Below are 19,229 nucleotides of genomic sequence, written 5' to 3' on the forward strand. Positions count from 1 at the left end.
AGAAATGAGCCAAAGCAGACAGCAACTGTATTCCATGTCTATTCTGAGGGCTATCATAAGCCATCTACTAGACAGGAGTATACACATAATTAAAAATTCATTTTATGGGGTCAGTGATGAAACAAAACTCAGATCTGCTTTCCCAAGGGAGTGATCTGACATGTAGATAAAGAAGAAGCTGTTCCAATTCCAGAGAGACCCAAAATGAGCCAAAGCAGACAGCAACTGTATTCCATGTCTATTCTGAGGGCTATCATAAGCCATCTACTAGACAGGAGTATACACATAATTAAAAATTCATTTTATGGGGTCAGTGATGAAACAAAACTCAGATCTGCTTTCCCAAGGGAGTGATCTGACATGTAGATAAAGAAGAAGCTGTTCCAATTCCAGAGAGACCCATTAAACCTGTAATTCTAGTCAGCCTGATTCAAGAACCTCTGCCATGGCTGTTTGGTCACCTGGAACTGAATCAGTGGTCTGCTCTGCATGCTCAAATTGTGATCATAGCGCTGTGTGAAGGGGATTGAGCTCAGTTAATTGCACTCTTGTTCATGTTCTCCAGATGAAAATATTTTGTGAGGTGCTGGGGCTCCTGCATTCCCTGACCCAGGGGTGGTCCTGCCCCCCTTGAGCCCACCAGAGGACGGGGAACGGCACGGCAGGGTTCCCTCTCCCAGCCCCTGTAGCACCCCGAGCCTGCACAGGGGCCAGGGTCTTGCCCTCGGTGTGAGATGCTACCAAAAGTACAGAGACCACTGCGGGGAAAAGCCTTCCTCCACCCGACAGCCACACCAGGGACAAAGAGCAGCACTTACTCTACATAGTAGACACCATATACGGGATCCTCAATTTTCTCCCAACCAGCAGGCAACTCTGGAAATAGAAAAAGCATTACTGATTCCTCCAGTGCAGTTTTTTTCTGAGAGGTAGCTGCTCCTGCTCAGCGTGCACACCTCATCAGTAGCTCACGCTTTGCTCCAAACACTTTTCAGAACGCTCACAGCCTCCCTGTAAAGACTGGCAAAGCACAGCACCAACATCGTAGCCTGTCCCACCAGTGCTGGGCTAACAAATCAGTGGGAAGATGCCCACGCCAGCCCATTTTACATTTGCATTTTGTATTAAATGAGGCATTTTAACACCACCATCCGAAGGTGGGTGAGTTCTGACAAGCAATCGTAGCACATTAACGGGGAGACCACTTTCATCTCCTGTACCAGGGCTGAGTCATTTTAACTCACCACTGCTGGCAAAAGAGGGTTTTTTGGTTCCTTTCTTAGGGATTTACACTGCGATGCTCAGCCACGAGCCCAACACAAAAGCACATCTTGAAACAGGACAAAGTGAATTCAACGTAACCGCCCGGCATATGGAATCCACCCAAGTGGGGCTGGCACACGCTGATGTATTTCACTGCATAGCACTTAATGTAAAAACACATACTGCCATAAACACATGGAGCAGAGATTTCCTTTTTTAATTAGCATAATTAACAAAAAAACAGTTCTGAGGATGAAATTAACATTTGGAAATGTATCCACTTTTGTTCCTGTTGACTTTCTAGACTGCACGGAGTACTTTAACTATAATTAGTGACTGTAATAGAATCACTTCAGCATCCAACTGAGGGTTATTAAAGCTGTATGTATTACTAAAGGGCCTGATCCTTGTCCCACTCTTTAAAAGACAACGTTCCTGTTGGCTGTGAGTAACAGCCTGTTAACAATACAGAGTGGTGTGTTTCTGTAATACTGGGAATCAGCTTGAATGACGGCTCCACCACTCTGTGGACCCTGCACATTAAATTTAAATTTAAAAAAATGATTTTAAAAAAGCGCCACTGTCAGAAAACACAAGTTCAAATACCCCATGCAAAATCATTCCTCTAAATGTATCACTAAATTGATAAGACTGATAGTAAATAACCTGTTTATTATCAAATGCAAAGATTTGTTTTCATTAATGGCATCAATGGCTGAGCCAATACAGTCAACAACGGCCCATTCATTAAAATAAACGTAACTATCCAGTTCTGCGTTTATATCCCTCAACTACGCGTCCCTGAGGACAGCAGGATCTCCAGATCGGAGATGAACAGAATCTATGCAAACACACATGGACGAATTACTCAAAGTTTATGTTTGTGTTCAAAACTGGCTGGAGATCAGATTAAATTGATTTTCATGGGTTTTGCTCCACGTGTCCCTTATTTGGAGATATAAGGTAGGTTTTCCATTTATCTTTACTGCATTTAACATCTTTGGATTCCTTGAGACATAAGCAATTAAATGCAAGCCAGTGCTAACTCTTGGGCATGGAAATACTCCACAGTTTTATCAGCAGATTGATCTGAAATGAACGTCTCAAACAGATATTCCTTTACAGAGTGCGAGCGCCTGCGAGAAAAGGTGAGAAAGCTTAAGGCCCACCTTGAAAGTCTGTTCGCAAAGGGAACTCCCGGGTTTGCAAAGGAGTCCCACAGGGTGAAAACACCGTGGGGCTGGCTTAAAGAGTTTCAGTGCAATCAAATTAAGACCTGGCATACAATCAGGCCTTAATACAGTACTTTGCACTATGGTGAAAGGAGAATGGTAAAGAAACCAAGCTGCGGTGGGAGAAAAGAAAATAATGAATGGGGGAAGGAAGAAGTAATGCACAAATGCCTTAAAATGAGTTTTCCACAATTTTTCCTGCTAAATATCTTTCATCTGTTTTGGAGTACTAAGTGGTTTTAATTTTTAAAGCTCAAACAAAAATGCTTTGTTTTTCTTTTGTTCGCAAAAAATATTGGTATTCATTTTTTTCTTTTCTTTTCAAGAATTCTAACAGAAGGTCAGAAAACCACCACTTTCCAACCCCCAAAGGGTGGTGTGCTAAAATCTTTCCAGTTTTCTATCACTGCAGCTTTCTATGTAAGAAACACATTTCTATGTTTTCGGAAGTAACAATGCAGAGAACTGCAGCTTGCAACACCTTACTCGTGGATGATGTAGATGTGCTTTCCGGCCTCTAAACGCCACTGAGATTTCTCGAAAGCAAAAAGCAATGTTCTCGATAGCCACGTTGCATAGCCTGGCTTCTTAGCAGCTTTATGTTATTAACGTTCCTTCTTTACCTCTCCCGCCAAACTGAAGATGACCCAGAGCATCAGATTTTATCACAAATGCAAGATTTCCAACAGCGTTTTGCATCATTAGGAGTCTGAGCCATATAGTTTTTCTTTCGGCACATCCACACACCACTACAGTCTCCGAGCATTTGTCATCAGGTAAATTCCATGGACAACTATCTGATTTTACACTTTTAAGCCTGGGGTAAATACATGGAATGGAGATGCTCGTTTAGCATCCAACCCTACAGAGGTGCTGGATGGATTCCTACCAAGCAGCAGGGATTTTAGCTGCACCCATGCTTCACTAGGAAAGCGCTGGAGACGACTTCAGGATGCTCAGCTCCAGGAGCTGCCTAAGCACGTGTCAAATTCTCCTCCAAAGATTAAATTCATGTGCCCTTCTGTGTAACCTTCTGTTAACAGAGAGGTGATCTATTACTCCACATTCCATCCACCTCTTGTGCAAATGCTTCAAGTTCTGATTTTCTTACATTTAGAAAAGCAACTGTTAACGAACTAAGGAGCGAAGTGTCTGGCGTCAACCAGTTGACACCAATCCTGAGCAGGGTTAGTGAGTCGTATGTTTTCATGCTCCCTCCCCTGACGTTGCCGTAACCAACCGAGCCACGTCAAAATGCCTTCACACCGCGACACTTGCAGAGCTCGACAGCTCTGTGGGCTGAGGGCTCAACAGTGCTTATCCTGCATCAAAACAAAGGGAGCACCTCATGATGCTCCAGCAACACGCTGGGGTATGTAAGTGTCTGCAGAGCTGAGGTTGGGCTCATCAGTGAATGAGTCTCCCTGCACCCGTTGTTTCAGCTCTTCTTCGCTTGCACTAGATCCTGCTATCCGACTGAAAGAAGGGAACGTTTCCGTTTCATTATTGCCTCTGAACTTTTTACACTCCCTCTTCTTTCAAATCACCCTCTGTGAAGACCCTAATGAGAAATCTTTGCGGGTTGTTGGTATGCATCCACCTGCTTCTGATGTTTCTCGGTCTGCTGCTGATTATTTGTACGAGCTGCGCATAATACTAATGCACTACCAAAGTGATTGCGTTCTTTAAATCATCATTTCTTTCAAATCCTTGCACTAGAAGTTAGGCCTCCAATGTTATTCCAGGCATATTACCCAGAAGAACAGTTCCTGGAGGAGCGTTAAAAGTCCACTCGATAGCTGCTGATGCCGTATCAATCACACAGAAGCGGGAAGCAGAATACACTTGGCTTGCAAGTCATTACAGAAACCAGAGGTTAATTCTCTGGTAATACAATCCTCCAGTACACAGAACTATAAACTGTAAATACAGTCCTCTTTAAAAGCAATAACAGACTTAGTGGAAATAAAATCCTATGCAACCCCTTACGCCCTTCAGCTTTCCAAGCGCACTAGAGCATAGCTGAACAGAAAGAACAACTACCTCCACCATCAGCATAAACAGAACGAGCACCGCTGAGATTAGGTATCAAGACAGCATTCTTACAAAAAGATGCAGCAAATAAAAGTGTACCACATCATTGAAAATCATCTGCTTATAAAATCACCTACCGAGGCAAAATTTTCAGCTGTTTCATTCACAAGCTCAGCAGAAGCATCCTACTTAATACTTGAACTTTCCAAATCATACTTTGCTTCTCTTATCTGGGAAATATCTTTGGCCCCAATGAAAAAGCATCATTACCTACTTAATTTCAACTTTCAGCTTCTTCCTGGAGCCAGTGATGCCGATGGAAAAGCCCCTGACTTCTGCAGGGTCCAGGAGGAAGCAACTTGGAACAAACTCGGCAAGACTGCGGCTCTCCAGCTTTCTTCAAAGTGAATCACTACAAAAACCACTGAAGCTAAGGGAAGATGAATGCTCTGTGTGATAGGGGAGTTTTGCTGATAAATTAGGCTTGTTGAGATAAAAAAACCAGAAAGATGCAAAATGATACAAAGGAGAAAGTAAGTAATTAAAGGCTTAAAACAGTGCAGTTGAAGTCAAACATCAAACGAGAGATGGATGATTTACCTAGTTCACTGTCCAGTTCCTCCGTGTGTACCCCTTCTTCTCCAAAGGAAGAGCAGTAAATGAGACAGAAAAAATTAAAAGAAAATTTCAGATACCAGCACCAAGCAAGAAATTCCCTACAGCAAACAGCAGAACCAGCACTAATTTTCTACAGCCCAAGCTTTCCATTTATCACACTTCAGTGGTCAGAATATTGATGGATCTGAGGCAGACAGCGAAAGCACTGGTTCTTGCACTCTCAAAATATCTGTATCAATTGACTGTATCCGTGCCACGGTTTGATATGACAAAGTAATGCATTTGTGTTCTTCTCACTGCATGAAGTTCTCCCCCAGACTTCCATGGTCCGACCTTCACGATCCGTTCTGTAGACACACGGATCTCTCAGCAGGCCAGACCTGAATGCCAGTGAAGAAATCGGAGAGGAAAGCCTTGCATGTAAGAATTAATGTCGCAAGGTTTTCAAGAAAGCACCCAAACTGATGTGCATACAAGGGCCAATTGACTTCACAGTAACTACTCAAGTGATTTAAGACAGACATGAAGTGAAGCGCCGTGTGTAACGGGAGTCGCAGGCCCACCCTGAAGTCCAGATGCACTGGTGAGGCACAGGCAGGAATTCCCCAGGTTTAGCAGGGCACCTGGGACAAAGATCACAATTTTTCAAACACGCAAAGCCATCAATATTCACTGATGCTCTATTTATCATTATCTGCTCCATATTCATAAGTTAACAGCGACACAGATGATTAAAGTATTGCTTAGCCTATAAATAATAATAATGCAGTCTGAAAATGAAAGATGATGACAAAACCAGAACAAAGATGGTAAAAACAATCTTGGACTCAATACAGTAAAGTATAAGCCACATAAATGAATGATAGAAGCAAACAGAAGATGCAGTGTCACAGCACTGCTTGTGAAAATCTGCATACCTAAAAAACCACTTCCATGACCTGTTTGCAATAGATTCTACCAAAACAGTTGTTTAGGGCCGTCAGTGTGAAATATAAATTGTAATGTCCTTTGATAGCCTGAACAGCTGGAAATAACCAAAAATTTGTTGGGCACATGTATGCTGACGAACAAAAAAGCCAAACACAAGGCAGCTGCACCCAAATAAATCTGAAACGACATCTAGCATTTATAAAAACCACAAACAGGATGGGATCCACACTGAAAGCTCAAACACAAACAAAACAGAGGGGTCCCCCTGACTTCAGTGGAAATGCTCCCAACAGTGACCCTTGCCAAAAAACCATCCAACTTCTATGATGCAGTAAAAATAAACTTCCCCCTTCTTTGTGCTCACGCGGTTTTCTGAAATATAATTATTCTTATGTGCAACGCAAGATCGGAGCAGGCAGACACAGCAGTGCAGCGCACTACTGTACCTACGAAGCAACTGGTTTAACTACTGAATATTAAAAATATACATCAGTGAATGACAGTGGATGAAGTGAAGGGGTGTGAGGGAAGATGAGATCTGCTAATTTTAAGGACCTGATAAACAAAAAATGCCCTTAGTCTGCAAAATTATGAACTTCACTAAATGTAGAAAATGACCCAGTCGTATGTTTCGAATCCAAATTAAATAAATTATCCCGAAGTTTGTTTTATAATTGCTAAGACAACATGAGGTTTGAAAGATTTTCCCTTCTGCGAGGAGACTAGGAACTGATCAGCAGAGGAGCTGAGCCATTGACTCGCCCTGGCGTCTGGACCCACAGCGGCACGTGTTGGCATCACCGGGGCTATCGAGCACTGGGAGTCTTGCTGGAAGAGCAAGCCAGGGCAGAAGTTGTGCTTCAGGGAAAACTACTCTCTGAAAGAGGAATCTTGTGCTGACACTCAGCAACCTCCTTTTTCAATTGCCAGCGACACTTCACTGCGAGGAGGAGGGAGCTCTGCCTGCATACGTTGTTGTCTGATTTTGTTCCAGGTCGGATTACCCACTGACATGTCCAGCTGTAGGTGCAGAGCAAGGTCATCAACCAGCTCCCTCCGCTCGCCCCTTGACAGCCAAGGCCAGCTGCTAAGGATGTGAAGCAGGGGCCAGCTCGGTGGGCTGGGTTTGTGCCTGGGCTCGGCACATCCTTGCTGCGTTGGGCACTAAGAAGTTGGTGACCTGCTCCACCACCAGCGAAGGTTGCATGGGCAAATTCTGCAAAACCTCACACATGAAAGAAGCAGAGATTGAATAACTATATGTGCAAAAACAGTAACGGCAGTTCTGGAGGCCAGATTTCAACCTACCTGTAATTGATTCAGTTGATTCTTCTCCGAAATCAAATCATAATTTTAATGAGCTGATTCACGCCAGTGGGAGGTCAATCATATTGTGAAAACTAATTTTACAAGGACAGCACCAACACTGGTGAGGTAAACCCTTCCATTTTTAATGTGTCTACCATGATAGCAATGGGCTAGCCAAAATTATGCATTAGAATACCAACACCTTTCCTGGTTAGTGGAGCAACATTTCTGCACAGGCTTCCCCAAACATTTAAGGTGTTTTCATAATGATTCCCTTTTTCTTCCAGCATCTCCGACAGGATGCAAGGAAAGAACCTAGTTTAACAGTCCTGCCTTTGGCTGCTCTACCCTGGACAGTGGCTTGCATTTCCAACATCTCAAGGAATACAAAATTACATCAGTGTAAATTTTCAGTGGCAAAAATCTACACTTGCAAACAGGATTTGTTTTCAGCAATCACAACACGAAGTGGACTGTCAGAATTGAACAGCAGAACTGAAGCAATCGAGTTATTTCTGCTCAAACAAGGAAATAACACCACGACTCCTTCAATTCGCGTAAAGCAAGCGGTTGAAGTGTAACAATGGAGCACGCAGGGACTCGGTCGCTTTCCTCCTACGCAGCGATCCCAGGAGCAAACGTGTTAGAAAGCTTCGAGTCTTGTTCAGCACCTGAGACTACTCAAACGCCTTCGCAAGAACAGAGGCCTCTTCTAGCACCTCTTTGATTTCACGAAACGATCTGCCGTCTCAGTGGCTATCTTACAGACACAGGTGGTGATTTCACAACATACCAGATACTGCCTCTACCCACTAACTAAAGACCTTTCTTTTTTTGAAGTATTTCTGAACACAGGTTATCAGAAAGCGGAAAAGGAAGAAAGCCATCTAGAAATGGACCAAACGTATTATTTTGCTGTTTTCAGTCTCTTACCATCATCTTCACATTCTTCTAGAGGCTTCTGCTGTTTGTTCAGGCACCGTGGATCTAGCCAAGATGTTGTTTTTGTGTTATGGCTGGAAACCAAAAATGGAAACATGACCTTTGTTAATAAAGCAGAACTGAAGTATCAGTGACATAAAAGTATATATCCTCCTTATTATTCAACAGACCTGAAGGCATACTTTTGCTTCAGAGAAACGGCATTACAATTTTGGGTTTTGCAGACTAGCCTAGAAAAACACAAGGATCCTGGTGTTGCAAACACAAAGGTGAAAAGTGGAAATATAAAAATCAGCACTGCTGACTAGAAGGATGCATGCGAAGGCTGCACTATTACCATATTAATTTCCAAACTTTTGTCTCTGGCGGTTTGTTTCTTAATGCCAGGAGCGGTCTCTGAGCCATTTGCCTCCTGACAAAAAGACAGGAGTTTCCCTTCCTCCCTAAACTATGCAGTGACCTTTGTTCCTGAAAAAAACCTTTGACATTTGTCCAGATTTGACCCAAGCATTAGCCAAAACCAGAATTTCCAGTGCAAACTTTTAATTACACAAAAACGTGTCAAAGCCTTTGATGGAAGTTGAACAGCTTTACTTTCAACTCTTCCTTTCTACGAGTCCCCTGACAGTATCGCGATGCCAGTCCCAGCAGCGAAGGCTGCATAGTAAACAGGCTTAAAATACATTTTTCTATAAATTATTTTCTCCCATCATTTCATTTGCATATGGAGACAATCTTGTAATATAATGCTGCTTCTCAGCCTGATGGCATCTTGGACAGAACCTGCAAAGACAACCCTCCAGTCCCCAGGGTATCATTTATCTAGCCTGGCCTTTAACACTGCTAACAATTTAATGTTTCAATACCGTAGTAATACTATTTACTTCTCCTTCAAGGTCCCAGAGAGGTTTACAAACTTAACCTCAGCCTCACAGCAGCCTCATGAAGCTGGAAATGCTGTAAGCATGGCTATGATCCCTGAGGAACAAACAACCGACCAGCAAACTCGTGTTTTACTGCAAGACCAGGGACTGCCCTGCTCCGAGGATTCGAGTGTGTAAGGTCCTTGTTTTACACATCCTGCTACCCAGCCCTCCCAAGGCAGGATGAGCACATGTGTTTAATCCTTTCGTATGCTTCAGAGCAATTAATCGTCAACGAGAAAACCAAATGGCAGGAATTCAGCAAGTCAAGCAAATTACCAGCAATAAAGCAGAGGGGTTCTGCCAACTTATAAATAAGACAGTCTGTAGTCTGGCTGAGCAAAAGGGCGGTGGGAGGAGAGCAATGAAATATTTGCATACTTCTCACAACTTTGTCTCACTAACCCACGGCTCACAACAGCGCATGCAAAATTCAGCTGAACACCTTTCAGATCATACCCTCAGAGGGACAGGATTGTGTTGGAGCTGCAGCGTGCACATGGAGGGTACTGTGGGACTGGGATACACTGGGTAATGAAAATCCCAATCAAAGCACCAGAGAAACATATCTCGGGAGCGAAATCGCTTCAGTTACGAGGCATCGGGATCAGTTATCCGACACGCCGCTCTGGCCCCACCGGGCCTGCGCCGGTTCCGTGCAAGCAGCTCCGATGTTCCCACACCGTTCCCTTCAGCCTCGACAGCAGTACAGACATCTAAGCCAGCTTGGGTCCACACAGCTCATTAGCTTGCTCTCTTAATTCGATACAAATCAAACCAAATCGTTTCTAGGCTCAGGGTGTCCTTAGAATTAATAGAACCGCAGTCATTCGCTGCAGCATCCACACGAACACGTTCTCGCACCAACGCACGCCCCGTGCACATGTACCCTCACAACGGTCCATCTGCACTGCCGGGAAGGAAGCGGCAGGTGTGCTACCGCATTTGCACATCAGACAGACCTGTACGCGGGCTACGTTATTCCACCACCTATATGATTCTCCAGAAAAAAGGTCTAAGAAATTATTTGAGGTGCTGCAGTCCTGCTCTGCTAAGAGAACACATGAGCAAAGGGACTACAGCGGGGATGGGTCTTGGGGAAACTGGTGGCAGCAGCAGCATAAGCCTTTGCTGCAGCACCTGTAAACAAGGACAGCAGGGGCCCATGTGGGGATAAAACAGGGAGCAACTGGCTGCTTGGGCAGCATTTAGTGCTCATCATCCGTCCCCATCCAGAGAGGAAAATGAGAGGCTGGATGGGCTATTACTCACGCTGGGTTATATACATTAAAGCCAGAGAGTATGTCAGAGAACGAGGCACCCTGAGGACATAACGAGGGGCAGAATACTGTGTTCGGGATAATGAGCACATTTCAGTTTCATCTGATATGCAGCTGATGAGAATTTGCATTGTGGCTTCTAGACTTTGGCTTACACGAGGGCGGTGGTGGAGCCTCTCCAGTTAATTGAGAGCGCCCTGGAGAAGGGCTGTTTTCACAGCAGGCCTCTCCCAGCTGGGGAAGAACTGCTGCTGTGCTCTCAGCCCTACCAGCTCCTCCGACCTTGGGGCACTATCCTCTGATGTGTTCCCCAGATGCTGCAGCCAAGGGAAAACCTGCTCTGATGAACCTCTGTTGAGCCCCATCCCAAAGTCCCCTCTCCCAGTGACGGAGCAGGGCTGCTCCCTCCACTGCCCTAATCCAGCATCAACCTCCAGAACAGCAACCAGGGCATTAGCAGGGGACGTTCTTCTGTACTAACTGGCCACTGGCTTCCGGTGCACAGGCAGAGGATCTCAGTCTCCAAGACTGCATGAAACAGACCATCAAATCCAAAATCAATTCCTCACTCCCTTCCTCCACTTGGGCAGCTAAGGGCTCGAGTTTCAGAAGCTAATTGAATTTTAATGTCTATGTAAACTCCGTGGAAGAAATCTCTTCCTCTAACAGGTCCCATTTTATAAGTTACTCCTATCTCAATAAATCTAGACAGGTATAATTAGAAACTATTATTTATGGCATGAAAAAAATCAATATCATCATAGGACTACTGACAGCACTCAGCTCTTAGGCAAAGCCCACAGAGCACAAGGTACTTTGTGCGTTCCCAAACTTACCTGTGCCCACCCTGCACTGACCTACGCCTTCCGCAGACCACTGGAGCACCTTAACACGTCTGGTCCATTTGCTGTGACGAGAGGACAACACACAATGCCCATTCCCTGGCTCTGCTACTGCCTGAGCACGGGACCAGAGGAATCTTCCCTGCTGCCTTAGACACAGAGTCAGTCTCCAGAAAAAGTCTCAGCCCTTTCAATGAGGAGCTTTCGTTCCACCCATGAAAACAACTGGCCCGTATTTTATCAGCGTCTGCTGCTTTTGTAACTGCCCTCATAAAACGAGCAATTCCCCCTGCCTTTGAACTCCGGAGTAATTTGGATGTTAATCCCATCAGGAAATGCAAAACCCCTTCAGAAGCACTAAAGAACTTACAGCTTTGCAACACAACCCCGAATACACTAAATATTTAATATGCACAAACACACACACAGAACGCACCCATGGAGGTTTACTCATGCCCAGAGAGAGAGGGAATTAGAACAACAAAAATGTGCTTTACTCTATAAAATAGACTTCTCCGTTCTCGGTGTAGGCCATCTCCCAGTTTTCCGGCAGAGGACCTAGGTTATCCTCGGCAGAAGGAGGTAGGTATTGAGGGAGGTTCTGAGATGGTTCCGTGGTGGGAACGTTGGTGTGGCTATCAATCGCGGACGGCGGGGCTGTCTCTCTTACGATATGTGTATTATGCTCGTCTTGGTCACCAGACTCTGCTGCAGAAGAAACAAGCACAAATAAAATTGAAAATCAGGGGTTTTTTTCCCCTCCCATTTGCTTCTCTGCCTTTATCCTTACAGGTTTCCTCTCCTTGCTTTTTAATTCGCAAGACACAGCAACAGATGAACGGAGGGCAGAGACCCCGCGGTCTTTTTGTCACAGGGACAAGCCTGCTTTGCCCACACCCGCTCTGCCAGCCAGACCCTCGCCAGCACAAATCAGCTACTGTGATCCCTCCAACAGGCCCTGCTGAGGTACCACAGCCTTCCAAGCCGTCGCAGGCCAGGGCTCCCTGATGGAGACGAGTTCAATGGGCTTCTGAGCAGGCTTACAGGTTCACTCCCGCAGTGCCAATTGTGGGACAGGGATTAGAATAAAATTTCCTGTTTGAAGAATGATCAAAAGGGGAGATTTTTACAAGTGCAGGAGGTAGGCAGGAGCTCAGAATCACCAAGCTAACGGTGAATGTCTTCTGTGCAGTGCATTTTTTTTAATTAAAAATTGAAATGAATGTCAGCGCTACACCCCGTGTCCACACGTTGCTGCTCACTAGTGCCTGTTCTAGCTGCCTGAGGAGGTTTATTCCACAGCTCACCACTGCATCCTTCCAGTCAAAGTCACTCAGGAGTACTTTATGCTCTATCTGGCCCTCCTCCCTCTATGGAAACATTTCTGATGCTTATATCCATGCAGTTCTGAGCCGTATCCATGAAACGTTGCTGCTCATTCCCTCCACCCCTATAACAGTAAATGCTCACCACAAACCAGGTCCATGCCCCTAACTCCTTCACAGAGAGGTTTTGGGAACAACAGACAATTCTACATTACCCCTGTGTCTTACTACCAGGATTTTCTCTGCTTGGTTCCTGAAGGTGTTGCAAATTGATGGCAGTACTTCCCAGTCACCCAAGACCACCAGCCCCCAGTACACACAGCAGGCATTGCACTGAGCAAAAGCCAGAGAGAGCAGTGTCACACGCAGCCAAGTCCCCGAGCAGTGTCACTGAAAGGGCTTCACAGCCACGACCTTGCCTCTGCTCTCCAGACTGGAGACCACAGACATCCTCATCTCATGGCCCACAGCACTGAGGCTTTTTGGGGGGGTATCTGCAGCTCCTGCGCTATTTCCTGTGTGTGTGCTGCCTTTAAGAAAAGGCAGGATACTGAAAATAATAAACTGGGAGAAGACCTAGACTACACCAGTACCCTCCACTGCCTGCTTTCTAGCCTTCCTGGCGTTTGATATTTTTAGGTAGAAGCTGACAAGATAAAGCAGCATGAATGAATCATCACCAGCTTAAGGCTGCGAGTGTAAACATGCCAAAGTCTGGAAAACACAAGTCATCGAGAAGTCTTCTAAGGAAGCAGGAGCATTTTAATATGGCTAGCACACTTACATGTGAAATAAGCATAAGGAGTCACTTTGCTACACGAGAAATAACTCTTTTCTTGATTCTGTGCCCATTTAATGGAGGCAAGGGGGCAGGGTGTGATAACGTTGTGATAAATGAGTTGCACCTTTCAGTATTTCATCTTGCGAAGGAAAACAAGGAAGAGAAATGATGCTAGAGTCGGTTCAGGGGCATCAAACTGAGATGGGTGGCAGGGAGGTCAAACAGCATCTCCCACCAGCTTCCTCCCACAGTCAGATGCTGTGACAAGGGCTGAGGTTAGACCCAGGACTTTGACAGGTAGGATCTGGCATGACAGCTCCTACGGCTCATCAGAGGCCGGGCAGGAAAATTTTCATGGTGATAGGAAGTGACCAGCGGAGGGACCAAGCAGCAGCAATGGTGAACACCCACAACAAGCAGCTGGGAAAGGCTGGAAGGTGTGGAAAATGCTGCTTGCTAAATGCCAACCTCAAAAGGAAGCTGGGAAGATGAATTCAGTGTTTGAAACTCAGCTGAGGAAGTCATGCTCCAAGGGCTAACAAATACTAGGGTTGCATACGTGGGGAAGAGGTCTTGTCCCTCAGAACTTCACCAATTTACAGTCATTTCTGTTGAAACACAGCTGACCTCAGAGTATTCTGCTCTGAACCTGCCTGCGCAGCACTGGACTTCAGATCACAAAAGGTTCCAGCGATCTTTCAGCCGATGCTCAAAGGTGGGACTGGGCTCTCTGTTCAGTAGGACACAAGGTCTTCATAAAAACAAAGAGCATGCACCCATGCTTCAGACCTCATTCCTGCAAGCAAGCAGCCCTTGGTTTGCTGGAAGGTACCTTGGAGAAAAGGACCTAGTAATTGTATGTGATGGGTATCTCCAGGTGCAAGGAAGGGGAAAGGACAGCAGTGTATGTTGGAGGAGCAATAACTAACTACCCATGTATCCTGGTTGAGCCATTTCATACTGTTTGTAATGGCTGGAACTGTCAACCATAGCTCAAGTCTTTCTTGAACTTCCTGCAACTAATGAATTTGAGCTTTTCCCATTGTATTTCTCATCGAGCTCAATCGCACAAGGCCCTTTTAGAAGACACAACTGTCAATGTGTTTGTCCCCACTCAGATGCCTGCCATCCTGGTGCGGTTGGCCACTTCTTTCACAGCTTCTTTCACAGCTTTCCAGTATCTGTCTGTCATCCTGGTGCTGTTGGCCACTTCTTTCACAGCTTTCCAGTATCTGAAGGGGGCCTATAAGAGTACTGAGAGAGGACTTTTTACAAGAGCCTGTAGTGATAGGACCAGGGGTAATGGGTATAAATTGAAATCAGGGAGGTTTAGATTAGATATCAGGAAGAAATTCTTCACAGAGAGGGTGGTGAGGCCCTGGAACAGGTTGCCCAGAGATGTTGTGGATGCCCCATCCCTGGATGTCTTCAAGGCCAGGCTGGATGTGGCTTTGAGCAACCTGGTCTAGTGCAAGGTGTCCCTGCCCATGGCAGGGGGGTTGGAACTAGATGATCTTTAAGGTCCCTTCCAACCCAAACCATTCTATGATTCTATGATTCTGTCTGGAATTGACAGCTTTGCAGGAAACCCATTAAAACCCAAAAAATCCCCCTCCAAAGATGATCTCCGCATATCGTAACTGATGGACTGCGATATTTGCACTTTACCTGTGAAGCTACTGCTCATTTCAGGTACATCATCCTCTTCCTCATTCTCCGTATGCACTATGCCAGCATTTTGCATATCATTGTAAGACTTGGTTCGCTTTGGAGTCGACTGCTTGGAGCCAGACTGCAGGTTTTGCAAAGCATCGGTGGAAGTCACTTTCCCACTGAGGGGCTGGCTGGGAGGCTTGGGCGTTCCATAATAGTTACCTAGGCAATAGAAACACATTTGCATCTTCAAAAGAGAGCAGTTCATAGCAGCAAGATTGCGATTTTATTTTCTTTGCAGCTCCATTCAAACCTGTTTCTCACCAGAAATAAGTAAAGAAATTAAGACACGGCATCATTCCCATTTTTGGGGGCGAATATTTCATCTCTAGAGCAGACATGGAAGTATTTCTTGCCTTTTAAGTGATTCTTGTTGAAACTAAAAGCAGAGGCAATGGTTGCATTGTTTAGGTGCACTGAGTGTACAAGGGCTAAAACAAAAGGCAGTCGCGGTGAATAGCAAAACTCCATCCCGTTACATCTGAATTTCAATTAGTAGCCTTTTTTACGTGCGTGCACCCACATATTGCTGTGGCAGATCTGGAGTGAGCCCTGCAGAAAATAAAAAATTCATGACTGCCATCACCCAGATAAGTGATGAAAGGCTCGGTGGCCTGCTTTAATACACAGGTTCTTTTAGGGTGGATGTTGCACTTAAAAAGCAAAAACTATTCTCTCTCTGAAAGAAAACTTTGTCAAAGGAGAGAAAAGGAAAGGTACCACGTGGCAGGACTGTCTTCAAAGAGGAAACTCAGCAGTTGGGTCAAGTTGGGTAGAAGTGAACAAGCAGACCTTACAGCAGAACTCGAGGGGACAAAGGTGTTCCCGCGGTTAGGGAAAGGCACGGCTCTTGGCAGCCATCCCAGGTGTGATGCGAACAGTGCGGAGTGCCTGGGATACTCCGCTGTCGTTTTGAGTGACCATGGGAGAAATACGGAATAAGTGCAGGCTCCCTGACGCCAGAACCACACCGAGGTATTTCACTGTCGCCGTTTCACTTCACCCCAAACACGACAGCAGAGCCTGACTTGCCCTGAAACGCTGCACAGGAGCCTCAGGTCTGGAATCGGTTCCTGCAGCACTGGGCATACGGGAATTCCAGCCTATTGCAAGGCGCATCTTTTACTTTATCTGCAACGATCTATGATATACAAAAGTTCTACGTAAAACTCGCCCAAATTTTCCCTTTCAAGAATTATTACTAATTTTCATTTGCCACCTTCAGATTCCAAGTGCAAATTAAAATTCTCCCTGTACTCCCTGACGTGACAAAATATAAAGGATGCTCTCCCACACACCTTTGCATAAACCCACGTGGGGCTGCACGCACACAGCTCCACCTGTGGCAGCAGCACAAAATCCTTCTCTAAAATATACATGTACATTCGAATACATTCTTCATCTATCTCCACAGGCTATGTATAACCTGAGAGTACGTTTCCATTTTTCAGTACATAATTACATTACATAGTTAATATCCATTCCTCAGAAGGTGCACATGCCCCTTTATTACCCCTGTTATACTAGATGGAAGTACATGCCAAAGCCTGATTGCACAAAAACCCCTCATCTGTGTTAAAAAAGCTTTTTTTTTTTCATTTATTTTTATACACACGTGTGTGTGTGTTGCAGAAGCCAACAACATCATTCATACGCTGGGTTATGACACCGAGTTTACAGTTCACCAAGCAGCTCTGCCTGGACCTACCCCAGTGCACTCAGCCACCGCGTGTCATGCTGCTCAGCCACCACGCACCTGAGGCTCAAACCGACATATCCTCAGTTTAATCTGGAAGCACTAGTCGTTTATCCTCAACTCCTGTTCAGCTGACTGTTTAGCCTTTCCTGTTACAGCATCTACAACCCCAGAGCTGTGCATGTTGTCAGCTTGAGGGTAAGGCCACCCGGATCACGCACATCCCAGCACTCGCAGATGTCAACCCAAGACTTTGGAATGTCTCCGGATATATCAGGAGTGAGGGAGACCAGGAATCACCCTGACTCAGGCTGGCAGAGTCCATCTGGGAAGCCCAAATCTGGACACACGTTGCTATCTTACCCACTCACTTCCTTCCAAGAGGAGAATGCTGCAGAGCTGAGGCTGGAGAAGTCGGAGGAGCTCCCACCTCCACGCATTTACAGCCGGAGTAGTAGGACAGCAACACGTGCAGGTTTGTCTTAACAAGGTGTGTTTGAGCCTGTATACGACGTCGTGGATTCAGCTCCATAGGAGCAGCAACACTCCGCAACGCTTTCATCTCCTGTTCATCATTTCAGAATCTTAAATGTACATTGATGCATAATTTATAGGGAGAAGGAAATTACTTCTTCTGGAAAGAGCCTCTAATGGGGATGGAGGCTCCTCAAGCAGGATGCAGGCTCTGCCACTGAAATGATTCTTATGCTCTACATACTGCAGGGCTATTTTATATAAGAAGAGGAGGAATGGGGGGAAAAAGTGCAAAGAGAACATACAAAGGTAGGCTGGCAGAAAAAGGATAATCGCCCCTGCTCCCACCCTATCCTCTTCAGCACTTCTCCCGAAGAACGCTGCTACTTTGGTGGGTTTTGCTGTTGCTGTGAGTTTCCGCAGACAAACACGTGTGTTTTCTAAGGATGTTAACCGCTGAGCGCCATGTACGTCGGACCAGCTTTTCATTATGGCACCCCCCAGCATTATTTCGTGCAAGATCTATTTCAGGCCTGTTGTAAAATGGTTAAATCTTGTTGTGGCGGCTGCAACCAAGTGAATGAAGGGGATATAGTGTGGGGTTTTGTTTCTCCTGGACAGAACACAGCACAGATGCTACCATCCCTTCTCCAATTACAGAGAAATACATGATTATATCTCTGAATTTTGTTCCCTTTCATATCCTCTAGCAACAAGCACGGCTGGAATCCCTAACAGTCTGCAGAGAGCTGTTCCTCGGCGCAAAACCAGGCTTCTCTAAGGTATTTCAGATTTGCTTACACTGAAGTCATTAGTCACTTTTCAAACCAGCTGTGGTTGTCGGCACTATTAGTGAATAATTATTTTCTACCAACACAGGGTGTGTCTTAGAGGGCCCGTACAAGTCAATATGAATACGCACAATGAGCAAACACGAGTTGGAAACGGAGCACAGCTATGCACGCGCGGGTTTTGTTTCGCAGAATATGGGAAACGCTGCCACTGGGGCTGAATTCCACAGGAGGCAGATTCAGCCTGAGTCAATGTGCAGAAAAACCACATCTCCTTCCTGGTGTGAACCAGGACACAGAGGTTTGGCAAACAACCCAGCTCACGACGAAGAACTGCAAAAGGAAGCTCCGACCCAGCTCCCAGGTGACATGGAGGATGAGAGAAAATGGAAATACTCTCTTTTCCTCCTGTTTGCTGGATGCAGTCAGACCTATTTGCCTTCTCTAGCAGTTTTTTTTGAAGACAAGGCACGTGGGTCTGAGTGCGGGGGCAGACTCACCGGTAGGAAGGGACTGGCGCTTGGAATATCATTGAAACTCACGTTTAATCCTAGAAATTTGGAAGAGAAAATATTTACCCTGTGACTCAGAAATCCAAATGCGCACCATTAACAACTGACAGCGAACAGGCCAGCAAGAGCTTTAAAACACTCAGACGCGACATTTATTTCTTCAAATTGAATCTGTCAGTGTTTACGAAAAAACATACATTTAAAAATATGCTTTAACAGTGTTTTGTGAGCCACTTGTAAGCCTAAAGAAGGGGCTAACTTCATAGCCAGTGTAATTTGTACTGAATATCCAATCAGCTGTAATTATTAACAGCACGTTACATGTGCATACACAAGCATCTGCCATCCCAGAGGATCCCAAAACGTTTCCTAAAGTCAGCACAGTCGCTATGGCAGGGCTCCCCCGGGTGCTGAGCTCCCCCAAGGGCTCGAGTGAAGCTCTGCAAAACTTCAAGGGCCGTGTCCCTAACACGATGTCTCAAAGCTGGAAGAGAGCAGCGTGTCCCCTGGGTGAAGGCGATTTCTTGATGGAGACAGAGGGGAAACTGGAGAGACATGGATTTGA

The 19,229-nt window shown here is 45.5% G+C and overlaps 1 protein-coding gene across 1 annotated transcript in view; it reads right to left on the bottom strand.

Moving 5' to 3' along the window:
• MAGI1 (membrane associated guanylate kinase, WW and PDZ domain containing 1) overlaps positions 1 to 15,353 on the bottom strand; it is a gene marked incomplete at both ends in the record, with an annotated part of 57,077 nt that extends 41,724 nt beyond the window's left edge. Inside the window, 5 exons of the mRNA XM_010153691.1 lie at positions 819 to 876; positions 5,130 to 5,168; positions 8,319 to 8,401; positions 11,870 to 12,080; positions 15,147 to 15,353. Of these exons, the coding sequence (XP_010151993.1) occupies positions 819 to 876; positions 5,130 to 5,168; positions 8,319 to 8,401; positions 11,870 to 12,080; positions 15,147 to 15,353 (598 nt within the window). The remainder of the gene's footprint in view (positions 1 to 818; positions 877 to 5,129; positions 5,169 to 8,318; positions 8,402 to 11,869; positions 12,081 to 15,146) is intronic.
• Between the last annotated feature and the right edge of the window lie 3,876 nt (positions 15,354 to 19,229).

The sequence above is a fragment of the Eurypyga helias genome, unplaced genomic scaffold, assembly GCF_000690775.1.
Source record: "Eurypyga helias isolate BGI_N326 unplaced genomic scaffold, ASM69077v1 scaffold10260, whole genome shotgun sequence".
NCBI classification, from domain to species: Eukaryota; Metazoa; Chordata; class Aves; order Eurypygiformes; family Eurypygidae; genus Eurypyga; species Eurypyga helias.